Source organism: Rhyacophila brunnea, unplaced genomic scaffold, assembly GCF_057557595.1.
Source record: "Rhyacophila brunnea isolate RB1 unplaced genomic scaffold, BYU_Rbru_1.0 scaffold_23, whole genome shotgun sequence".
NCBI classification, from domain to species: domain Eukaryota; kingdom Metazoa; phylum Arthropoda; class Insecta; order Trichoptera; family Rhyacophilidae; genus Rhyacophila; species Rhyacophila brunnea.
The window spans coordinates 28,442,326-28,466,180 of NW_028232893.1; the positions used below are offsets into that span (position 1 = coordinate 28,442,326).

The 23,855-nt window shown below is 35.1% G+C and overlaps 1 protein-coding gene across 2 annotated transcripts; it reads left to right on the forward strand.

Annotated features, from left to right (window-relative positions):
• Positions 1–90: 90 nt before the first annotated feature.
• POLDIP2 (DNA polymerase delta interacting protein 2) lies at positions 91–22,105 on the forward strand. 2 transcript variants are annotated; one of them, XR_015071184.1, is made up of 7 exons: positions 91–256; positions 385–652; positions 13,036–13,213; positions 14,682–14,845; positions 15,054–15,259; positions 19,285–19,559; positions 21,444–22,105. XR_015071184.1 is itself a non-coding variant. In XM_085950562.1 (6 exons), the coding sequence occupies exons 1-6, from the start codon at positions 168–170 to the stop codon at positions 19,397–19,399; spliced, it is 1,020 nt and encodes a 339-aa protein (XP_085806688.1). In that variant the 5' UTR covers positions 91–167; the 3' UTR covers positions 19,400–20,632. The 2 variants fall into 2 exon arrangements, 1 of the variants encoding a protein (XP_085806688.1); XM_085950562.1 differs by lacking the exon at positions 21,444–22,105 and having other exon boundaries at positions 19,285–20,632.
• Positions 22,106–23,855: the final 1,750 nt, after the last annotated feature.

The following is a 23,855-nucleotide window of genomic DNA, read 5'->3' on the forward strand; positions in this document are numbered from 1 at the left end:
AAGGCATTTGTGAAGGTGATGGATTTTATGTTATAAAGTATTAATTAATTTGAGATTAGGTAATATTTAATTTATATATTGTATGGCAACATTCCACTTCTTCATCTGACATCTTTCTCACGTACGAGCAATGGAATAATACAAAAATGACATAAATAAATTGAATTATGGAGTTGTTGGGAAAATGTTTGTATAACGGGGCAGTCAAAGGGTTGTCGTCGAAAATCCTCTTCACTCAAATTGCCAGCTATGCGAGGTAAATCTCTTCAATATACTCCAAAAACCTCGGAATATTTGACGTGTTTCATAACCTATTAATATCATTGCATCCATAAGTTTGTGTACGATTATATACTATTATAATGCGTATGATGTTGTTTTTAGATTAGCCGAAGTGGGAAAATTGGAAACTCCGAAAGCTTCTGGCAAATACGAGACCGGACAGTTGATTCTGCACAAAGTTTTCGGCTACAGAGGTGTAGTACTGTTTCCTTGGCTCGCGAGGGTCTACGACAGGGACGTTCCGAATAAAAAGGAGATAAATGCGGAGAAGCAAGGCGACGATAGCCTCTCGAACGTTGGCAAGGAAGTCAAAGGGAGAACTCACACATTTTATCAAGTATTAATTGATTCAAGAGATGGTCCGTTTATCGTAAGTTTTTTTAATTGTTTCATTGTGTATTCAATTTAACGGGAATTTGATCTTATAATATTATTAGTATTGCGTTATATATTTACAGATCAAGTGACATAAATTATGAACGCCGCCTGTTAGTATACTTTCAGGGACAACTGACGCATACTTATCAACTGCTTAATCCGCAAATCAGCTAACTGCACTTTTGACCCTAAATGAGATTTTGATGGCATTTTGTTATAAAGCATGTTTTCTATGCTCACACAAAATTTCAAAATTCTAAACCTATAAATAAATATGTTAAGTATTGTTCATCACACAAAACACCCTACTGCTGGTGCCAAATTTCCAAGGTCGTAAATGGAACAACTCCGCTCTTTATATATAAAAGGGAGGCTAAAATAGTATATTAAATCGTAGTGCAGCTTATTTGAAGGGGTTATTGCAAGAATGCCACAAGAATATTGCCACAGAAACATAGTTTGGAGATATGAGCAATTTAATGTTCTTGTTCGTTCACTATTGTAACAGGAAAATTCCTATCCTCATTAAAATGTTTGATATATCTCACATCTAATTATCGTCGCTTAAGAAACAACACCGCGGAAGTCAATTAATTAAAATTTTCAGGGGAAACAAAAAACGTCTCAAAAAATTGAAAATTGATACCTTTTAACTTACTTTTTTTGTATTTAGTTAAAAAAAAAAATATTTTTTCATTCAAAAAGAATTTTTCCATAGAAGGAATACGGTGTAGGATTTTTTTACCTACCGAATTTTATTCAAAACTTAAAACCGCCAAATGGGGACTTACACGGTGTTGTTTCTTAAGCGACGTTATTCTGTTTGAAGCAGACGGCGTGGATTACTGACCGATATCAATTTTGACTGGCATGGCATATCATATTATTGTTATAACCATTTTTATAGCAAAATTTGAATTTGTAAGAACTACGTATTGATCATAAATATTTTTTTAAAAAGTGAGTCTATGCCCTGGGAATTGGTTTTATTCAAAATCAACAAATTCATAATTATGTGGCATATCATTGTCTTGACTTGGGTTTAACGGGGTAGTGCATGCGTACCGCACGACACTGTATCCTGATAGTGTCGCATAGCCTCTCCTACTCAATTCCTATCTCTAACTCCACGTGGTGAACCCTGGAAACCTGAGCAACTACACCCAAGATCAGATAGTCAACCCTGGTGGAAGGTGTAGTCAGGGCTAACGGAGAAGGAAGAAATGGCCCTCCGAAAAGGGGGTTGGGCGTGGGGCTAACAACCTCATCCCGTAAAAAAAAACACATTGTTACGAAACCACAACAACAGCCTCGAAAACCGGACACTAAACTCAGACAACCTGGCAAACGCTTTAAGGAAATACGATTTGGACCAAATTGGAAAGCGGCCACACTGGATAGGGACAGGTGGAGGGGGCTGTTGGAGAAGGCCAGGACCCACACCGGGTTGACGCGCCCCTGATGATGATGATCATTGTCTTGCGATAACCCCTTCATTTGTGAAAAGTGCCTTTTAGGAATTGTTAAATTCTGCTCGATAGTAAAATTATTAAGTTTTTTCTCCTTCCTGAATAATTTGCCCAAATGGAGTTAGCCGGTTTCTAGATTAAACAGTCAATATGCATTACTAACTTTTACACAACGTAAGATGCCTTAATGTTAATAAGTTTTGATCTCGATAATTGTTGCATTTTGTGCGAGCATAGACAATGATTATTAATCATTTTTAACAATTAAATTGCTACCGAACATGTACATTTCAAATTCTCTTCCATAGTCTGGTCGACAACAAAGAATTGTTTGCTTACAAATTAATACAATTAGTTTTTTTAATATATCGGTACAAGCGTACAACACAAAAACAACTCGGCAGTAAGTTAAGAGTACCAAATTAGACTGATTGATTAAAATATTATACTTCACATAACTTGGAAGACCCAACAAAATTATTGTCAACAGTTATCCTGCAGTTGGCAAGATTGCGTGCATAAATCAAACAAGATTGGAAGATTCCAAATTGTGATGATTTATTGCGCGCAATTAAGATTATTTTCGATCTCCGCCTGCGCAGTAAAGCGATAGAGAACATGCCGGTAAAAAAATGAACTACTCATTTTGAGGTCCAATTTTCAATACGACCTGTCAGATAGTAGTATAAAATGACATCCTCGCGTCTCGCTTACTCTTGAAGAATGAGATTGGAGAGACAGTCAGCACTTTTACGTGTAAACAGTTATTGTCATGACAGTTTAAAATAAGCACAATTGCCGACAGTAATTCCATGCGTGTGTACAGGCGCTATTAGAAAAAGTTGACAATTCAATGTTGATTGTTGTGTCCTCCAAGTTGAGCACTGTCAATACTGAAATAATAATATAGAAGTACTTCCCATTTATGGTACGGGTAATGCTTGCCGTTGTAATAATTCTTGACGCTTTAATTGTTTCAAAATGTTGTATACTGTCAATGCTGAAAGTTCTGTGAAAATCTTCATACAGTAGAAACTCGATATAATGGACTTCGGAAATAACGGTAAAAATATCTGGTCGAAAATTGTTATAAACACCTGTTAATGTTATACATGTACCTACCTACTTACCTATCTAGTCAGAGGTCACAAAAAATACAATAAACAAATTATGAATAGTTGAAGTGTCAGTAAAAAACCTAATTAGTAAAAACCCTATCTTATTAATAACAATACACTCCATAGCATACTATTATAATAAATCCTCACAACCTAATAATAGATCATTATTCTGTATAAACAATAAAAATAAAAATACTACACTCAAGAGGTGTAAATCGTGAATTCTAAGAGTACAGAGCTTGAATCCATTAGAATACAAAGTGATAAGATCGCATCTAGACGATCTAATAACATTTATTGACTATTCATCACATAACGAAATTCAACTATATTACGCGCATTTTCATAATTGATTATAAAAGCAGTAGACTTCAAAAGTACAAACAAAACTTGATTCTTTTTCCAAAGCAGGATTATCAAAATCCAGTGCGTAGACATCGAACATTAACATCACTGTACAGCGGGTGTGTCTGGTTATATCATCCGAAGACGAATAAACAGGATTTGGTTTGTATTTTTATATAATAGACTTTCGGCTTTAACGAATACCGCATTAGTCCGTAATATCGAGGTTCTACTGTACTTCAATCACAGCAAATCATAGGGAAGATAGTGAAGGCATTATAATATTGTACACAAGTTAGTAATGTCTACGAAACGTCACAGCCGGGGGCGAACAAGTCAGTACCGCCTACTTAAAAGTGGGTCTATCTGTTAGTTGAAATGGGAATTATTATGAAATGTTAGCCTCATTCCCAGTCCAAGTTCCACATAATGCATGAGCCCACTTTACATTAGTATGACTATGCATAAAGCCGTAAGAAAATTAGTTGTTTTTTGACACAGATGCAGAGTTAAATAATCATGTAATGCATACCTAAACAAGACAGAATGTTGTTTTTCACGGTTTGAAATTCCGCTAGCATTAAAAGCTTTAAATACACTACTTAATCATAATATAACAATCCTTACAGTGCTGATGGCACTGCTGTTGTGTCAGCATTAGATGGCCATTAGATGAGTTAAGTATGGCCCTAATGCTCAGTTCAGTGAAAGTGTTGCTTGGTCTATAAATACGTAATGCAAAATACAAAGTATGACAAAATAATTTGTGTTCCATTAATTAATAGCGCCTATATTATATTATAGGGTCGCATTGAATAAAAATCAATTTAAACCAAAGATATTGAAGAAAACCTCTTTCCATAGAGATAAAGCCTAAACACAAAACCAGGCAAAAAATAGGACCTCTGAGAATTAGAACTTGCTTCAACGATTTTTATAGTGAAATCGCAGAAGGCTCTGCACAGAAGATTCAACATCTTTGATTTAAACCTTATTACCGACTTACATATATTTTTGTGGAGTACTTACCTCTGTTGATTTTATCAATCATGTTTAACCTTCCGGAATCCTCATAATTGCTAATAATGTAGTCCAGCGAATGTTAATATATCGACAGGCTAGTGCATAGATTTGTGCGTCCAGTTTTCCAGCATCTGGATGAAGATGCAACATCCTCGATTGAGATTCAAATTCGGTAAAAACTGGACATACTGTATATGAGTCGTCTAAAGTCATAACTGACATTTTGCAATTTTGTCATTTCTGAGTTAAATATACCAAGTGAAGGCATTAATAATAATTGAGGCGTCTAATTCCAAAAAGCGATAAGTCCACATTTGGTCAAAATCGAGAAAAAAATACGCACGTATTCTTTGTATAATTTTACACAATATGTATTGATCTATAAATTCCAAAACGCGACATAACCCTACGAAAAAAAATATTTTAAGTCTCGATTTATTACAAAAAGCGCCAAGTCCGTGTTTCATATTATTTAAAGCTTAGTTGATTTTGTGCGTGTTTCAATAAGGGAACGTTCAATATTGAAAAGGGCGTCTCCCATACTGTACCATCTGGTAAACTCGTGACAGTGCCACGGAAATATGTGCCTTATATAAATTAAAAAGTGAGGTACAAATAGCGCCACGTCCAATTTTATTTTGCCTATATTTCTTACATTTAAGAGTTTATCGGTTGAAACAAATTGCCATTTGGTTCTAATTTCGACATAAAATACAACAGAAAAAATAATCTCACGTTAAAACAAATAATTGAAGCTTGAAACATAAAAACGTTGTTTCCCGAAAATATTGAATTGTGGACTTGTCGCTTTTTGTAATTAGACGCCTCAATTAATCTATACATATAAAGAAAAATAAATGGCTATCAAAAGTCACTTTGTTTAAACCATGTGAAAATCATTGACCATGTGAAATTTTTCAATGAATAATAACCTAACCTAACCAAACAGTGAGCTATATTTCTCATAGTGAGCTGTGTGTTTGCAGCCTTAGGAGTATTATATATATTTTTAAAATAATGTAAGTCGACTCACTCACCCATTAATAATCAAGGGGGTTCAATACTTTTCTTCTAATCCTACAAAAAACAGTGCTTTGCTGTTTTTTTGCGATTATCTCAAAACTCAATTTTTGGAATATGTGAGTTATGACTCCAGGCAACTCATGTGTGCACTAACCCATAGATAGTATGTCTTATGTCCGTTAATAAACAATTTAACATTATTTACTTTCTGGAAGCTATATTTTAATTAAAACAATTACTATTTTCTATATTGTGTTTTGTTCTAAATAAAAATATTTTATACTTAGGTTAGGCCTTTTAAAATTATTTTATTAAATTTCAGGAAAATTATTACTATTTGGGATATCATCTACTTGGTATAAATATTGATAAATATATTATATTCTGCCGATTGGTTTATTTTATCTATAGCTACTATTGTCGTCATTCCATTATGATTATGGTAGATTATTAGTTTTAGGGTGTAATTGCTTTTACGTCTTAAAAGATATTAAATTAAAATTTTTTCATACATGCCACCGTTGACATGCGTCCTGACTGGAAAAAGAAGGTAACCCACAACTTATATGAATGTCTTTGTGTCAATATTAATTCCACTTAACAAGACTACCTTTTAATAAATTATCGTTGTCAACATTTTTTTGTGTTCATGATAAACCCATCCATTGATGCTTCCTGGATGAATTGAAGTCATTCAAAGATTGCTCGCTTTCAGTTGGATATAATATTTTCATATGTGAACTGTGCAATTACGTTTTGAGATTTATTTACCAGTAGCGTGCCAAGATAAAATCGCCTCAAAATATCATGAGCTTAAAAGAAGTTATGAATAGAATGAACTATTGTTATTTAGATTGTTTAGAGCAGATCACACATAACAGTAATTAGTTATAGTTAATAGCCAAACAATGCATTCAGTGCTGCAGTTCGATGTACTTAGCTCAATATCATTGGAAAGAATATTAATTTTACTATAGTTACCAATTAAACTATACTAAAAAAAGTTCTGCGCATTTATTCTATGCACAAGGCGGCTATCGAGAGTAATTTATCATGTTTATGTATTCAGGTATTATAATTGCTACAATAAATTAGCCGTCTAAACTCTCAAAACTGTCTATCTCACTCTAAAACTTAACACAGCCAAGAAAGGTGCTGTTAAAACATAGCACTTATTGTAACAATTACAACTAATAAACTATTTTTTTTTATTCAATGAATAAGACACAAGATTTGAGAACGTAAAATTCTATATAATGAATATACATAATTTGAAAACATCTTCAAGCTACGGGCATAATTAATTGGAAAAGCATACATAGATGATTAACTTATTGTAACAATTAACCACCTCAATTCATAAATATAATAAACTACCCTCAATAGCCGCCTTGTGTATAGAATAGATGCACTGGAGTCAATTTCAATTTGTGTTGTAATACAAAAAGTTCATATTATTCCCTCTATTATTAGTAGTCTAGAATTTTGGTGCAAGGCTTCCACCTTGGACTGAAAATGTTGCTTGATCTATATTTTTATAATTTTATTATACCAAATCAATATGGCCCAATTTTGATATTTTGTCCACTTCTCAGTAGATAGGGACTAAGGGAATACTAAACTACCATATTTTGTAAAAAATGAAGATACATAATTCTTCACCGTAGATGTCAAGGGAGCCCGTCCACAAAATCATATTGCTGAGAAACAGGCACTCAAAGATTTTGTGTGACAAAGAAAAGTAATATTTTTTTATTGAACTTTTTTGTTTTTAAAGATATAACGGTGAAACTTTCAACATAGAATATACTTTGTGGTGTTATCTTTTTATTATTTTGTACAAATAACTAAAAAAAATAGTATCTTAGAAGTTATGTGTGTTATATCTCTTGACCACTGAATATTGAAACGTACAAAAAATGTAGTCAAAAGAGTTTTGTGGCTTAAATCCATTGACCACTGCATCTTTGATGATTTTAAAATGCTTTTGTGTACTTTACTCATTTTCGCCAAATTTGTGGCTTGGCTCCCTTGACATCTACGGCGACGATATGTATCAGAGAATGAGGGATTACTTGTGTGGTATTCTAGTTGAGTAATTCGACTTCGGAGTTAAATATGCAATTGTAAATTCCACATTGCTGTTGTCATAATTATTAAAATGATCCATAATTGCGATATGAAAATGATATTTCATTAAAATTGTTTGCATTTAGTGTTTAAAGGAGAATAAATCAAGCCAAACATTCAAAGTATATACATTGATATGAAAATAACATAATTTTATACACAAAATTTCATTGACTGTAATTTAATGTTAGAAATAACATGGTTATAATTTTTCATACAAAGCAGTCAAGTATTTGAATATATTTTTTAATTATATGTCGCTTGTACTTTTCCGACCATGTCCAATCCCAATAGGATCATGTGGGTCTCCACAGTGAGGAGGTTTATATTAACAGATTTTGTTTTTACTAGAAATGGATATCAGCCACTTGGTCAACCTATTAAGTAAATTCTCTGACACATACACAAATTGAAAAACAATATGTGTACTTGCCAGACCCAGGATTCGAACCTCTGGGACCCATGATGCTATATGCCAACACTTGTACTTGTTTAATACTCAGATCACATTTGTTGTGTAAGAAAGGTTCTTAAAATCAACTAAAAATGAGCAATTTATGAATTTCTTCAAATCAACCAGGAATCATTGCACGTCTGTGAATATAGCCATTTATTTATGTCTTTTTACAATACTTTTAACAAAACTAAGAAACAACTGTTTTCAACAAATATTTTTAATGCGCCACCTTGAAATTATTTCATTGAACCAAAATTTAAGTAACAGTCCGCTGACCTCAAACTGAAATTCAATAAATAACGCGCCATGGTTAATATGACCAATGAGATTTGAAAATTTTCATTGCGCTTGTGGAGACGGCTTTACATGCGAAAATCATACATTTTCAGTTTATACTCACCTAGCCCATAACAATAAATAACCTCATTGGCTGCAAACTGCTCCATACCAATCAACCGACATCTCATTGGCTACATACTACCCAATATTAATAGGCCAACCAATGAATAGCCTTGATTTTTTTTACAAAATGTCAAAAATAACGTATATTCTAATTAATTTGAGTTTTGTACTATTCCATTTGAGTCATTGTTGTAACCAAGATTGCACCTTTCGGCATTTTCAGGCACCCTTCACCAATGCGTGTCCGGAAACTTGTACATATACAGTTCGCCGTATCACACTTCACCGTGAAATGTTGTATCGGAAATATATGGTCGTATATTACAACCGTCCAACCTCTTTGGGTCGTATAGTACTGACATAAATCACGGTTTTTGTCGGTTTACACTTTACAGGAAGCCAGCAGCAAACAAATTTTGAAAATAGCCGATATTATACTGGATTATTTGTTAGGTTAGGTTTGGTTTTCATTCTTAAATTCATGAATTTTGCCAAAATCAGCAATGAAAATTGAATTAATGTTCATATTGAATCTAATAATCTAATCTCTTTCCGATAAGAATGCTCACTGCGAACTGTGCCACGGTGAAATGTTTTACGTACAATTTACATGTAACCTCACCGCTGTGATGTAATATGCCGGTATGTCTTATTTATTGAATTTCAATTGCGGGATGCAAAACTAAACTTTCGCTGACAATACTTTAATAATCAGCACAATGCAGAAAGCACAGCTTCGGTCATGTCCATGTTTCATTATGTCTCTTGATTAATATGTTTCATTGACGACGTTATGTATTTATAGATCAAGAAACGTTTTTGCCAAACTGACAATTTGTTGTAAAATGACAAATTAGTGTCAATGGTATTTTCTCATTCGCACTGATAGGGACAGAGGGAATAGTGAATTAACATATGTTGTGAAAAAGTGAAGGTATTTGAGATGCTGAATGTTGAACGAATACAAAATATACACAGGTGACCAAGTTGAGTAAATCGACTTCAAAAATAAATATGTCATCGTAAATTCTACATAACTGTCTTCAAAATTTTAGAAAAGAGGTCTTATATGATCCATTATTACTATTCGAAGCTTTTTATTGTTTATATTTCTTTATTTTTATTAGTATTCTGAACGAGGACAAGTCAGGCCAAAATATTTAAATTAAATACGTTGATATGAAAATAATAATATTTTATATTATATCACGGGATATATAGCCGTGGATGGCGTGAATATATTGTTAAGTTGAAAAATGTCAATCTGCTGTTTGTACGTTTGGGTTTCCGTCATATTTCAGATTATATGTTTTTAAATTTTAGTAAAATGTTTGTAAATTCTCAACAATCTAAAATTTAAAAATATTCCTGATTTATCACAAAAAATGCTGATTTACCACTGAAAACCACCCTTACAAATAGCTGCCCTGAGAATTGATGTTTTTCGACTTATTAATATATTCATGGCATACATGGATTTTTTTTTTCCTACCATGTCCGATCCTAATAGGATCATATGGGCCTCCACAGAGTAGAGGTTTGTATTAACAGATTTTTATTTTTTTACGAGAAATGGATGTCAGCCACTTGCTCAACCTATTAGGTCCATACTCACACAAATTGAAAAACAATATGTGTACTTGCCAGACCCAGGATTCGAACCTGAGACCCACGGCGTGATATTCCAACGCTTAAGCCGCGCGGCCACCGTGGGTGTAATCCATGGATTTAATCCAATGCTTTTAACTTTTCATATTATAAAGTAGTTATATACATGTTTGAACTCCCACGATGGCTGCGCAGGCCGATTAAGCGTCGGCCTATAGCGTCGTGGGTCCTAGGTTCGATTCCTGGGTCTGGCAAGTGCACATATTGTTTTTCAATTTGTGTATGAGTCAGAGTATCGACCTGATAGATTGAGCAAGTGGCTGACATCCATTTCTCGTAAAAACAAAAATCTGTTAATACAAACCTCCACTCTGTGGAGGCCCATATGATCCTATTAGGATCGGACATGGTCGAAAGAATACATGTTTGAATCCTGTTTCATGCATAAATGGGTTTGTACCTCTATGGTTTGTGGTGTTTACATGTTTGCCTCTTGTACTCGTTTAATCCTACAAACCTCATTATTAGTGTTAAAGTTTTGTCCATTTTAAATTTGTACCAACCAACACAATTCCTCTAAAAACTAAATTCGATCAATGTATTTGCCTGTTGGTGGTTTCTTATCAGATGACATTTATAACTTATTTCTTAAAGAGACATTGGTTGATTTATAAATGCATAACAGAGTCTAATATATTGTATAGTTTAGTATGTATGTACAATATTTTTATGTATGACAAAAATAATCAGTAAGTACACTTAGGCCAAGATGCATAGAATGTCACTAATCACTAATTAGCCATTTTTCCGATGATCAGAAATTCATTTTTAAAATGTGCGTGTACCGCAATAATAACCTAAAATTTGACACATTTTGACCATAAATAGTTTTTAATTTCATTTACTTATTTCCAACAAAAGAAAATCATTTTGAGCATCGATTATATACACTAATATGAAAGACTAGGGGCCGTATGTATGAGATTCCCAAATTCTTTATAAGCTATTTAACCGATTTTCCATCATATAGCACTGTTTGTGACGTGAGCAATCGGACGTCACACGCCATTCAAAATGGCTGCTTCATCTGTCACTTTCAAATGTCATTTTAGTAGGTAACTGATACAATGCCTCGTACCTATTTCGATTATAATGCGCAATATTTCTCATGGAGAGATAAGATGGATTTACGTAAGATTACGATAAAATATATCCGCTTAACGACTGCAAAAATAGGTAAATACTTCTGTATCTACCATTAAAATATGCAATTGGAAGCATTCTTCAAAATATTATGGTACCTACCTACCTAGTTAATTATGGTAAGATAACTGTAATAAACAGGCACAACTCTCAAATACACTGGATACATTATTAGTGTCATACGGTGAATGGTATAAATGATATTATACAGAGATCATTACATATTATTATATAAATCCATTTGCATTTCTGTCATTTATTCTTATTCTGTTTTGACATCTCATAATTGAAGTGAAGTTAGTCATAATAATATGTATGTATTCAGTATTGCCACCAAATGGAAATGTTTACTGGCAATATTTTATCCTTTCGTACAGTAGAATTATAAAATAAATGTGATAAAATAACTAATAAATTATTTAATGTTCATAATTATTCATTTATAATTATTAAATTTATATGGTACCGTTCGCACACTTTCAGACACATTTAAATTTTGAATTATTGATCGAGGAATATAATTTTATAAGATTGCCATTATCTACTAGTCACTAAACAACGAATTACGTTTGTACTCATGCATACAAACGTGCAGTATATAGCCTATAATGTTTTTGGGAATCTCATGCATACGACCCTAGCACTGTTAAATATGTCTGATCTGTGCCATTTAAAATGTGAACAAATTCCATCTTGATAATATACAAATTTTTATTGCCATGCCAGAAAAAGAAGACACTGTAGGCATACTTTATCCGCCATGCGTTAATTAATACAGTTTACCACATCAAACGTTAAAATTTTTAATTTTTATGTTAACTATTGTGTTATATTGCTCAGTATTCTTACATCTACCATCGTCAGTTAAAAATATTTTAAGAATTATCGGGAAATGCCTCACTAATTAAGATTTTTGCAGCTGCCAGGCTTTCGACGCTACTTCAATTTAACATTATGCCGATATTATATGCATCTAACCTTAGTCTATACATATTGTGATGTTAATTTTTTGTTTTCCCTATTCTTTTTATAATACTTTTATAAATTAATTTATGTTCTGAAATACTTTTAAACGATTTTATTAATGGGAGTTAGTTACTGGCAAACTGCGGGTTGAAATCCCATTAATACAAATTTCTTTTGAGGGATATGATCAAAATGATATTGTTTATCGCATCGTTAGACTTGAGTGGAAGTGAGACGAGTCAGTCGAAAGGATTTGCGATGGTAAAGACTGTAGTTGTAAAATGATGGTATGGAAGGACTCGAATGAGACAGTATGTGAAAACCCACTACCAAACAGATAGATGACATCAGAATAGCTGCTGGACTATGAGGAAAGCAGAGACCACAGAACTGGATGTGTCAAATGGGAGAGGTCTATTTCAAGCTAAAGACATCTGCAGACTGAAGAGTATTTACATTTACCAATTTCCATTGTGTAATTTTAATAGTTATGGCTAGTTCCGCTTTTGATTGTATACAACTAATATGTGACTATTGCATCATGTTTTTCGTGTCCATCAATATGCTATCTGGGATACTTTCTAGTAACGGTGCCTCTCTGCAATCTGAATGTGTTGTTTGGTTACAGCGTGCTCAAACAGAGGCGGTAACTTTCCTCGGCGGTCAGGAGTCATCCCGTAGCCTGTACGCCATCCCCGGCTTGGATTATGTCGCCCACGAGGACATCCTGCCCTACGCCAGCGAGGAACGGGCACCGGTTCAGCATGAACTTTTCGATAAGTTCCTCTCCCACTGCCCAGAGAGAGGTTGGTAGTTTATTTTGTACTGTATATACAGGATGCCAGCCACATTCTCTGGGAATGTCCGAGAATGTGCTCTGAGAGGGAAGAGATGCTTAAGTCGGTCCAACCAGCTATTGGGCCTATCTGGCCGTCCTGGTCGCCACAAAAGCAAATTATATTACATTTAAAAAATTTGCAGTTTTATTGCGGACATAAAGATCTTTTCACATAGTTTTGTTTTGTCCGTATTGTTTTAGCTTTGTTTTTTGTATCTTATATATCATTAAAATCATTTATTTCTGTTAAGTCCGTGCCTTTCTTTCCCATTGCACTTTCTATTAATTACGTCTTTCGGTAAACTCAGTCAAAGCTCATTTGAGAGCATGGTGATCTCAGTTTGGTTATCTGCTCCTGAGACATTCCCAGGCGTAAATAACTGTTGATGCTTCACAAACGCAGAGCCTCGTGATACGCTTGATTAAGACCGAGTGTGGTGCGGGGCAGGATGCTTTAGAGGGGTCCATGTTTGTGTTGTATATACTTTCACACAGGTGAAGAGGAAGACATCAGTTAGTTTCATCTGACGCCACATCCTCAGTGAAGGAGACAGGACAGAGAGAAGCCTATATATGAATGAGCAATGAGAAAGCGAGCCATTTATCTGATGGCGGTAGATGCAGCGATGAAAACTTGGCAGAGCAATTCATGTCGGACAACTGAGCTGTCGGACCCGTCAGGTTGTCCAAACTTGCTGTTTACAATTAACCTCAGTCAAAGCAGATTTGAGTGTGGCGACCTCGGTCTTAGGACTGCTTCCTAGGTATTCCCGGATCTAAAAAATTGCAGACGTGTCGCATCACATCATGATACACCTGGCACCGGGTACTGTATGGGGTGGATTGGACGTTAGGTTCTTTTAAACCGTACATTCTTTAACACCACCTGTACACGTGCATGGATATACGTACTTGCACCAATAGTGTGTATTTTAAACTATCGCGATAATAACTGTTTACACGTAAAAGGACTGTCTCCATTCTCATTCTTCAAGCGTAAGCGAGACGCAATGTTGTCATTGTATGATGCTATTTGACAGATTTTGACATATTCGGACAGGTTCGTAGCAGTAAACATAAAAATGTTCTGTGCGGTGTAGTTAATATTTCTTCCGGCTGGTTCGCCAATATCATTTTACTACACATGCGCATCCGCCATGCAATTACCAATTACTACGTGAAAATTCAGAAGCTTCTGAATTTTTTTGATCGATACATGCAATCTTGCAACTTGCATGATAATACGTGTTTACATATGCATTTTCTAGTTATGGCCGAGATAATACGTACTGTCAGCAGTAAATCCACGCACATGTAAACGGGGTATAACTCTGATTGTCGGTATAATTATTGCAATATGAAGAAAGCCAAATTGATGTAAAATATTCTCTAATCTATATTGCTTGTTTCTAAGGATTTTCTAACTTCCATTACAGATCCCCCTTTCGCAGCTCAAGAAACGTTAAGAGCATGGCAAAAAAAGAATCACCCCTGGTTAGAACTTAGTGATGTCCACAAAGAAAGCACGGAGGGTGTCCGTGTCACCGTCATACCTTTCTATATGGGCTGCAGGGAATCGCAGACCACAGCCGTGTACTGGGTAAATACGACTATCAACTCTTTCCCTTTCGTTATTCCGATGCTGTCTCTGAACCAGTTTTCCATGACAGGTGTCACATCAGGAAACTTTTGTAGTAAAATTCTTCAATAATAACCTTAATTAGTGTACTGTATATTTTGTTTTTGTTATAATGAATATTAAAAATTTACCATTAAAATGATTAACGAACGTCGTAAAATCATTCCAGTGGCGGTACTGCATCCGGCTGGAAAACCTAGGAGCGCTGTCGGTGCAACTGCGAGAGAGGCACTGGAGGATATTCTCTCTGTCGGGCACCCTGGAAACGGTGAGGGGTCGCGGGGTAGTGGGTCAAGAGCCGAGACTTTCGCGAGCACAGCCTGCCTTCCAGTACAGTAGTCATGTCAGTTTGCAAGCGCCCAGCGGACACATGTGGTGAGTTATGAATATTTACTTACTAGAAGACCAGCCACAGCTACACGTGTTTAACAAACCCTTGCTTTAGTGAATCGCTAAAAAGTTGACGACCATATTTCTCAAAGCATAGCTCATATTAACCTTTTTCTTAGGTCTCCATTCTTGTACACGAACATCCACTTTTAGAAGTTTTCTTATTCAAAAGATGGTCGCTAATAATATTAAATTAACAGAATTTGAAATAACACCTCAGTTGCATATTGTTAGAAATCATTCCATCGATAGTTTAATTGGTAGAGCACAGCACCTGAAATGCGATGATTGAGAGTTGAATTCCCATTCAGTATAAATATTTTTCTTATACATATTATGTAGGTATGTTTCCACAGAACAGATAATAAATAGAATACCGATAGGCTATATTCAATACGCATTATGCACGTGCAATAGTGTGTGTAATACACCACCATTAAATGAGCGTAAATGCATAAACCGAGAGCAGATTTCAGTATTCGACGTACAACGTATTCTTGACACGTGTGTAAGTTTAACCCGGATTCTTCCTTACTCGAGACAGTTATCTGCTATCGCCTTACCCATTGGGTATTTCAGTTCCCATTATTTCTGAGTTCCCTGTATGTTTCTGAAATGTTACAAATTATTAGATCCATGAGCAATGCGTAAGGCGCTAACCTTTCATCCGGGGGCTCCGAGTTCGACTCGGTGAGGTCACAATATATTTATGCGATTTTCTCGAAGCCTGGGTATTTGTGATTGTTTCTCTTCTATTACTAAATACCAGTAGCTGAGGGTGGAGGATAGTGCATATTAAACTTTGTTAGTCATGCGTATTTGTTTTTATCGAACTAAGACCACAATTTTATTTACAGATGGTGTTGGTTATTTTTTAAAAATCAATTAAACCCTGTCTAAGCCAAACCATAATAGTTTTGGTATACTTTAGACCAGTGTTTCCCAGCCTTCTTCATGCCATGCCCCATCGTAGCCTTTTCAAAAGTCAAATGCCCCACCGGCATCTTTTTTTAATAAAACAGCAGGTAAATTTTCAAATCATATTGTAATATGTTTGTAAACATATGAACCCCTAATGAAATTAAATAAAACCTATTCTAATACATATATTATAACTGAAATTATTTCAAAACACAAATTGAAAATGTAATTAAGTAGAATAAAATAAAAATTAAAACAATAATAAAACACAAATGTATACTGAAATTTAGTACAAACACACACACACATCTTGACGCCTAATTCATAGAAATTCAGTTACGATTGCTACAAAGAAATATTATGTCCGGATATAACTTAGTTAATTTCAGTCTTAGGTCCCCTCTATTAGTTATATCCAATCGATTTCGTTTTTTAATGAGTAAATCGCTTATGGCGCTAAAACCACATTCCACCAAATAAGATGAGGGAAAGGGTAATAATAATTTTCTGGCATGCAAAGTAATATTAGGATATTTTGTGTTAGCTTCTTCGCAAATCCATGCCATTATTCCTTTTATATTAAATAAATTTGTAATCGAATCATCATTTTGCATTTCTGAAAGTTCCTCTTGATACAGTTGTTCATTTGAAATATCTACCAGCATTGGTTGTGTCAACCAAGCTGGAAAATTTATTTCCTTTAAATCAGCAAATCGTTCTTTAAAATCAGTTAATAAAGTTTGCAGATGGTCGAAAATAACAAGTTTAGCATTATCAGTCACTTCACATTTTTTGAGCCAGTCAAATTTTTCAAAATTGTTGTTTAAAATATTTTTTTTAGACAATTCAATGAAAGTAGTGAATGCAAATATCTTTGCTTTTGCATCGACAAGTGTTTTCATCGATCCTTGAAGTTGCCTATTTAAAATATTTAACTTTTCAAATATATCTGTTAAATAGCTTACAAATGCTCTACCGTCGACCGTCATCAAAAACTTCATATCAGGTCGGCTGCTTAAAAAATCACTAAGGATATCGAATAATTCCATAAATCTTTTTAAGGAATTTCCTTTTGAAAGCCATCTTACTTCAGTGTGAAGTAACAGTCTAACGTACTCCGCATTTTGTTCTTCACAAAATAACTTGAAGAGACGCTCACTTTTGGCACTGGTTTTAATCGTATTGATACACTTTATAACGGAATTTAGTACCTCATTTAGAACAGGTGAAATGTGTTTAGCCACCAAGTTTTCCCTGTGAATAACACAATGCACCACAGTCATTTCTGGATTCTCGTCTTTCATTAATTTTAAGCAACCATTTTTCTTGCCCATCATATTGGGGGCACATCTGCAGCACAAGATATTATATTTTTAACATCTAAATATTCTTTTAGCTTATTAAATATATCTTTAGAGGTAGTGGTGCTTTCTAATGATTTGCAGAATAACATTTCTTCAGCAAATATCCCCTTATCAATATATCTTACGTAAGCTAGCAACACGGCTTCACTGTCTCTAAAGTAGATTCATCCATTTGTAGTGAAAATTTCCGTGTTTTCAGCTTTTCAACTAGCTGTATTTCAACGTTTTCACTCAATTTGTCTATTCTTCTGCAAACAGTAGTGTTGCTGAGCGGCATCGCCCTCACGAGTTTGTCATCTTGTTGTTTTAAGAAATGCTGATATTGATGGCTTGATTAGATCCTCTCCTATAGTATGGTTTTTTCCACATTTAGCGATGAGCAATGAAATTTGGTAACTAGCCTCAAGACTACGATCGACATTTGCAGTTTGGACAGAAAATAGATTTGTTAATGTTGCACGTTTTCTAAATTTTTCCTTAAGATTTCGAAATAAAATAATATCTGAATTAATATGAGTACTATGTTTCGACTTCAAATGCGCTTCAAGACGACCTCGTTTCATTGGTAAAGGATTTCTCACACAGCAGACAAAAAGGTAGCCATTCGTCGTGCACAGCAGGTATAAAACCAAATTTTAAAAATTCCTCCGAATACTGACGTTTTTTTATTTTTGATTTTGGTTGTTCACTCATTTTGCTAAAATAATACAGGGCCTTGGCCAAACCTGTAGCCATAATATTATGAAGTAGCTGTCAAACTTCAAACTTCGATAATCAGTATTGCCAGTATGCAAAAATGTATGCATTAAAAATGCAAAAAAAGAAAAACTTACAAAATACCACAATACAATTATACTCCTGCACAGTTTTTGTTTTTAGATAATTATTGAAATTGTAATGGGTTTCATTCTATTTTAAGTACAATTTGCGTTTATTTCAATTTTGTACATCTCAGGCATTTTTTTGTATGACCGATGAGTATTCCCCTTTATATGTGAAATGCCGACGTGTCTCATCTCTGAAACGTGATGCCCCACCTCTGAGGCGTCATGCCCCACCGGTGGGGCGTACGCCCCACTGTGGGAAACACTGCTTTAGACGATACGACAAAATTGTGCACAGTTTTTCATTCATACTTATTTGTTTTCATTGGATTAAGAATACGTATTACACATATTGTTGGTTCATTTTTTTCTGCTTAAACGCAACCATAACGGATAAAAAAATATTCTTCTATCTTTAAAATATCTAAAATTGTGTATGGTTTAATGGCAAAATTTTAGATATTTTATAGATAAATCAATAATTTTTTGACTATTATCTACTATGGCTTGGATTAAGCAGGGTTTAATTGAATTTTAAAAACTAACAAACACTATCTACACATGTGTAGTCTTCGATAGTTCAATGAAAAAAAATACGTTTTACTGACAAAGTTTAGTGAGCACTATTTATGTAGGATCTTAATAGCCTACCTCCACCCTTCGCCACTGCTAAATGCACTACTGTTTCACTACACTTCTGTCATTGGGCCTCATGATCGGTTTTTACCGAATCAATTTGAAAAGGATTTAAATCATTCTTTTTTTTTAAATACATAATTAATATAAGTTTGGTATGCGTAAAAATCTGTGAGTTTTGGCGATTAACGCTAGCATGGTCAATTGACAGCTAATCATTATCTTAATATTACTGTTCGTGGAATGAACTGTCAATTATTTTCAGGGGTACGTTCAGGATGGAACGTGAGGACGGCTACACATTCGACTGCCGAATCCCGCCATTCTCCCTCGAGAGCAAGCCAGACGACGAAGTCAACACTCCGCCAGAGTCCGTCTAACGAAACTAGTGCTATGCCTAAATTATTATTAATTACAACTGAAGGTGTACTACTTAATAGATGCAAATTATTTACATTCAGACTAGGACATACATTCTACGGTGGTAGAGCACATTGAAAGCAATTGAGATATAAAGATAAAATGTGTGTTTGTTTCAAAGCAGACCAGGCGCACAACAGGGGGGGTTTTCGGGGCCCAGAGCTCCCTCCAGGATCGAACAAAATACAAATTATATAGGTGAATCGTATAATAATTTGTCAGGACCTCGTAACTGAGGATCATGACCTGGCTGTCGAACAGTCTGTTCAAAGAGTTGGCCCCACTCCCCAAGGCTTTCTATGGCACACAAGGCCTGTGTCAGTGGGAGATCTATAGTATTCATGAATTGATGTAACAATCTGGGACATTCAAAGCTTTCTTTGATATTCTGATACGGCATGTGCCCATATAAGACAGCGCGGACGACACAAACGGACACTAATAATTTTGCATAATTGGCGCTCGTACATCTGCATGGATTTACTTGTGTGTATTTTAAACTGTCTCCCCAATCTCATTTTTTAAGAGTAAGCGAGACGCAATGTTATCATTGTTTGGTACTATTTGACAGATCGTGAAAATCGGTCAACCCCAAAATAAGTCTCTGCGCCGTGTAGCTCGTTATTTTACCGACTGGTTCGCTACTATTGTTTTACTGCACAGGCGCAGATATCGCACGGTCCAATTGTCGCGTGAAAATTTAGAAGCTTCTGAACTATTTTAATTCGTGCATGCAATCTTGCAATTTGCACGATAATACGTGTTTACACCTGCATTTTTTTTGTTATTGCCGCGATAATACGTACTGTCAGCAGTAAATCCATGCACGTGTAAACGGGGTAGTATAAGGTCGGAACTGCAAAATTGTAACTTTTCAGTAGAGTGATTGTAATGTTGCGATGTTACTCATTCACTGCTGACGAGTAAATTACCACATTTAATTATAATGTTAATTGCTAGGTGCGGTGTGCGCAATGAACGACTTAATTTAAATGTTGGAATGGTTCTTTTTGTGCCTATAAAATTTTGGTAGTTATTTTATTAACTTTAAAACTATTTAATAAATGACAATTAATTAGAAATAGCCAAAAACACAGTTCCGACCTTTTACGTAGGAGGTAAAAAAATATTCTCAGTCTGGTCAATACTCTGACAACGGCAGATTAATCTCAGTCTGGTCAATACTCTGACAACGGCAGATTAATCTCAGTCCAGTCAAGTGTGAAATTGTTACAAATTTGTTTTCAGCTTCTCCGTTCATTTCTGTATTTAGGTTACATAAATAAAAATTACCTACATTCAGTTATAATATGATTTCATTGAGATTTTGAAGAGGAAACGTTAACTATTCCTATTTTTATTTTGTTAATCAGCTTACGTCATTTTCAAATCCACCGAGAGGAACCCTGAGTTACCTCGTATTACTCGATTCATATTCCATACTCGCGGCCTGCTGCAGATGTGAAAGAAAGAGACGGTGGGAATCCCCGTTCTAAACTGAGGCATAGTTCCGCTAACTGTCACACAGTAGGCTCTTTGGTCAGTCGAAGAATAGTTTAACAATGAGTACCCGGAAGAAGGTCAAGACTTTTTGATGTATGTGAAATTGAGTATCTCTTTGTGACGGTGGAAGATGAGTTTTGATTAATTTGTAACACTTTCGTGTCCGCCAATTATAATACGTTTGTTCTGTCGAAGAATGAGTTGCCAGTTGTGATACTGGATAGTAAATCATGGCCCACTTGAAGTTAGACAAGCCTGCGCATCTACACAAGGCTGCTATCGAGGGCAGTTCATCATATTTATGTATTGAGTTACTATAATTATTTATTAATTATTATTACAATAAGTTAGCTGTCAAAACTGTCTATCTTGCTCTAAAAGTTTACACAGCCAAGAGAGGTGCTGTTAAAACATAGCACTTTTTGACAGTTCAGACGGTTAATTTATTGTAACAATTAACCACCTCAACACATAAATAATATGATAAACTACCCTCAATAGCAGCCTTATGTATAGAATAGATGCCCTGTGATGTAGTATATAAAACATTTCAACATTTTCCACTTGTTCCCATTGTGCTCTCCACGTAGGATTTTAATAATATTTAATTCATCCATAGGGTCTATATGGTCAACAGTTGATGCAAGTAACGTGTAAATAAATTTAAAATAAATGAAACAGTTTGTTTTTTTGGTAGCGGCGAACAACGTAAACATGTATGTATTGTATTTGTAAAGTTGTGTTAAATTATCTAGTTGGGCAACATGATTTCGACAAAATTCACTTGTCCATCTCTCCATAATCAATTTTAAAAGATCAAAAAACACCTGTCAGTACTCAATACTATGAAGTGTCTATTTTCAAAAACATTTCATTTCTATTACCACGATGTAAACGACATTTTTGTGTTTCGAGCGTAAATGTATGTTTCTTTTTTCTGTATTATATTGAAATTAGGATAATTGAACCATTTTTAATAGCCGAACAAACTCTCTATTGCAATAAATAGTCATCTTTTGAGCGACCAAGACTTTCCACCCCTCTCGATACTCTTCTCTCACGGCACAGTGAAAGCTGCCCGCGCTGACGCTCTTCCTCAGCTTCGCCTTTCCGGGAGGCTACCCAAAACCACCAGTCTCTTCAGGTTATCCGGTTATATGTCCAAAAAAATGCAGAATGCGTCTCAAACATATTGTCGAAAGGAATAAATTATAGCTCATGGATCATGGATATAGCGAGATCTCGGATGTAACGAGGTTTAATTAACACAATGCTTACGGGCCCTTTTAATTAATTTTGTAATTAACGTGTTAATTTGCATTTGAAAAGTAATTAGCAAAAACACAATTTTGTGCGGCCCGTAAGCTATGGGTTAATTAGTTTAATGTGTCGATTGTTTAAAAACATTTCGACCGTAAGCAATAAAATCCGACTGGACAGGATGCTGCCGGGGTTGGATTACGTTTATGACACTAGTTAAGTGTCTTAAGTACCCATCTAATTGGTTGTTTTGCCAACAATATTGAAAAAATATCCACGCATATGGTTGAAGTCAGTAGGTACCTACCAGTGTTCATTACAATAACCAACTTCTTTTATAGTTTATGAATGCCATGCTTGTTTCGGCGAAAAATTCTAATTGCGTATTTTTGTTTGAATTGTGACTTTTTGTGTTATGTGACCGCTCATTTAAAAAGTCAGTCGGTCCCATCTTCCTCGTAATAACCAAGTTCGACTGTATATTGTTTCATCGGTTTCTGTAAGTCATAATAAATATTTTTTTTGTATGTTGCTTTTGAAATTTATCGGGAGTCGGTAGTAGTATATTGTGTAAAATAACATAATATTATGTATGTACATTGTTTTGGTTAAATTCTGACCATATGTGGACGTATCAGCTTTTGGAAATAGTCACCTCATATTAACTATAAAAGTTGAATATAATAATAATATGAAAAAACTACATGTGAATCGAACCCGCATGCACTGCTTTAGGCAGAAAACCCACAGATGCTTGCATGCTTTGCACACACAGCTCCAGACCACCTACCGCAGTTTGAAGCGATGCCATGAAATGTTTAATATTAAAAAATAGATTGATAGCATATTTTTTTTACATTTCTATCTAGATACTAACTTAAGAATTGATTTCAGATTAATCAACCGAAAAAAAATAGGTGAGTGGTGGCATGTCAGGCGCCATCAGAACCACTTTCTTCTTCTACTTTCACGGTCACGACCCAGCATTGGGCATAGGCAAGCACAAGTTCTCGCCACTTCCCTCGGTCCGTCGCCAACTCTTGCGCCTCTCACCATGACAGACCTGCAGCGCGTAGATCGCTGCACGGTGAGAGGGCCGGCGACGGAGCCCTTGAGGCTGTGCCACAAGGGTATGAAATGTCATACTTTGGTGGCATCCAGAACACATGTCCCAGTCACGTAAAGTGTCTCTTCGTGATCACCTCAATCACCGAAGGCTGCTGTTCCGCTCATGAACTCGGGTGTTTGTATTATTATTATATGTACCCATAAGATTCGGCGGAGACATCGATTCTCAAAGGTCAAAAGCCGAGACCTTTGAAGCTTAGTAAGATGCCATGTCTCACAGCCATACATGAGCACATGTAGCACGGACGCGTTGAACAAACGACATTTGGTTCTCACAGAATAAAGCTTTGACCTCCATGCGACTCCAAGTTAATTGAATGCAGCCCGCCATACCCATGCGGATTCCATGCTCACTATAAATACCACCATCAAACAGAACTACTAGTGAAAATAAAATTGACATCTGCCACACCAGCTTCTATGCGATCTGACACCTATCTTTTTTGTTATTGATAAAAATCTATATGATATTCTGAGCAGTCAATTTGCTATAGTTGGCTTACTAGCCAGATGTATGCTACAAAC

What these genes read in the sequence shown, in the direction of transcription:
- POLDIP2 (XM_085950562.1), top strand. Translation starts at nt 168, where the DNA reads ATGGAGTTGTTGGGAAAATGTTTGTATAACGGGGCAGTCAAAGGGTTG. An exon ending in CTCCCACTGCCCAGAGAGAG is followed by an intron (nt 13,214 to 14,681) that starts GTTGGTAGTTTA and finishes CTTCCATTACAG; the next exon opens with ATCCCCCTTTCGCAGCTCAA. An exon ending in AGACCACAGCCGTGTACTGG is followed by an intron (nt 14,846 to 15,053) that starts GTAAATACGACT and finishes AAATCATTCCAG; the next exon opens with TGGCGGTACTGCATCCGGCT.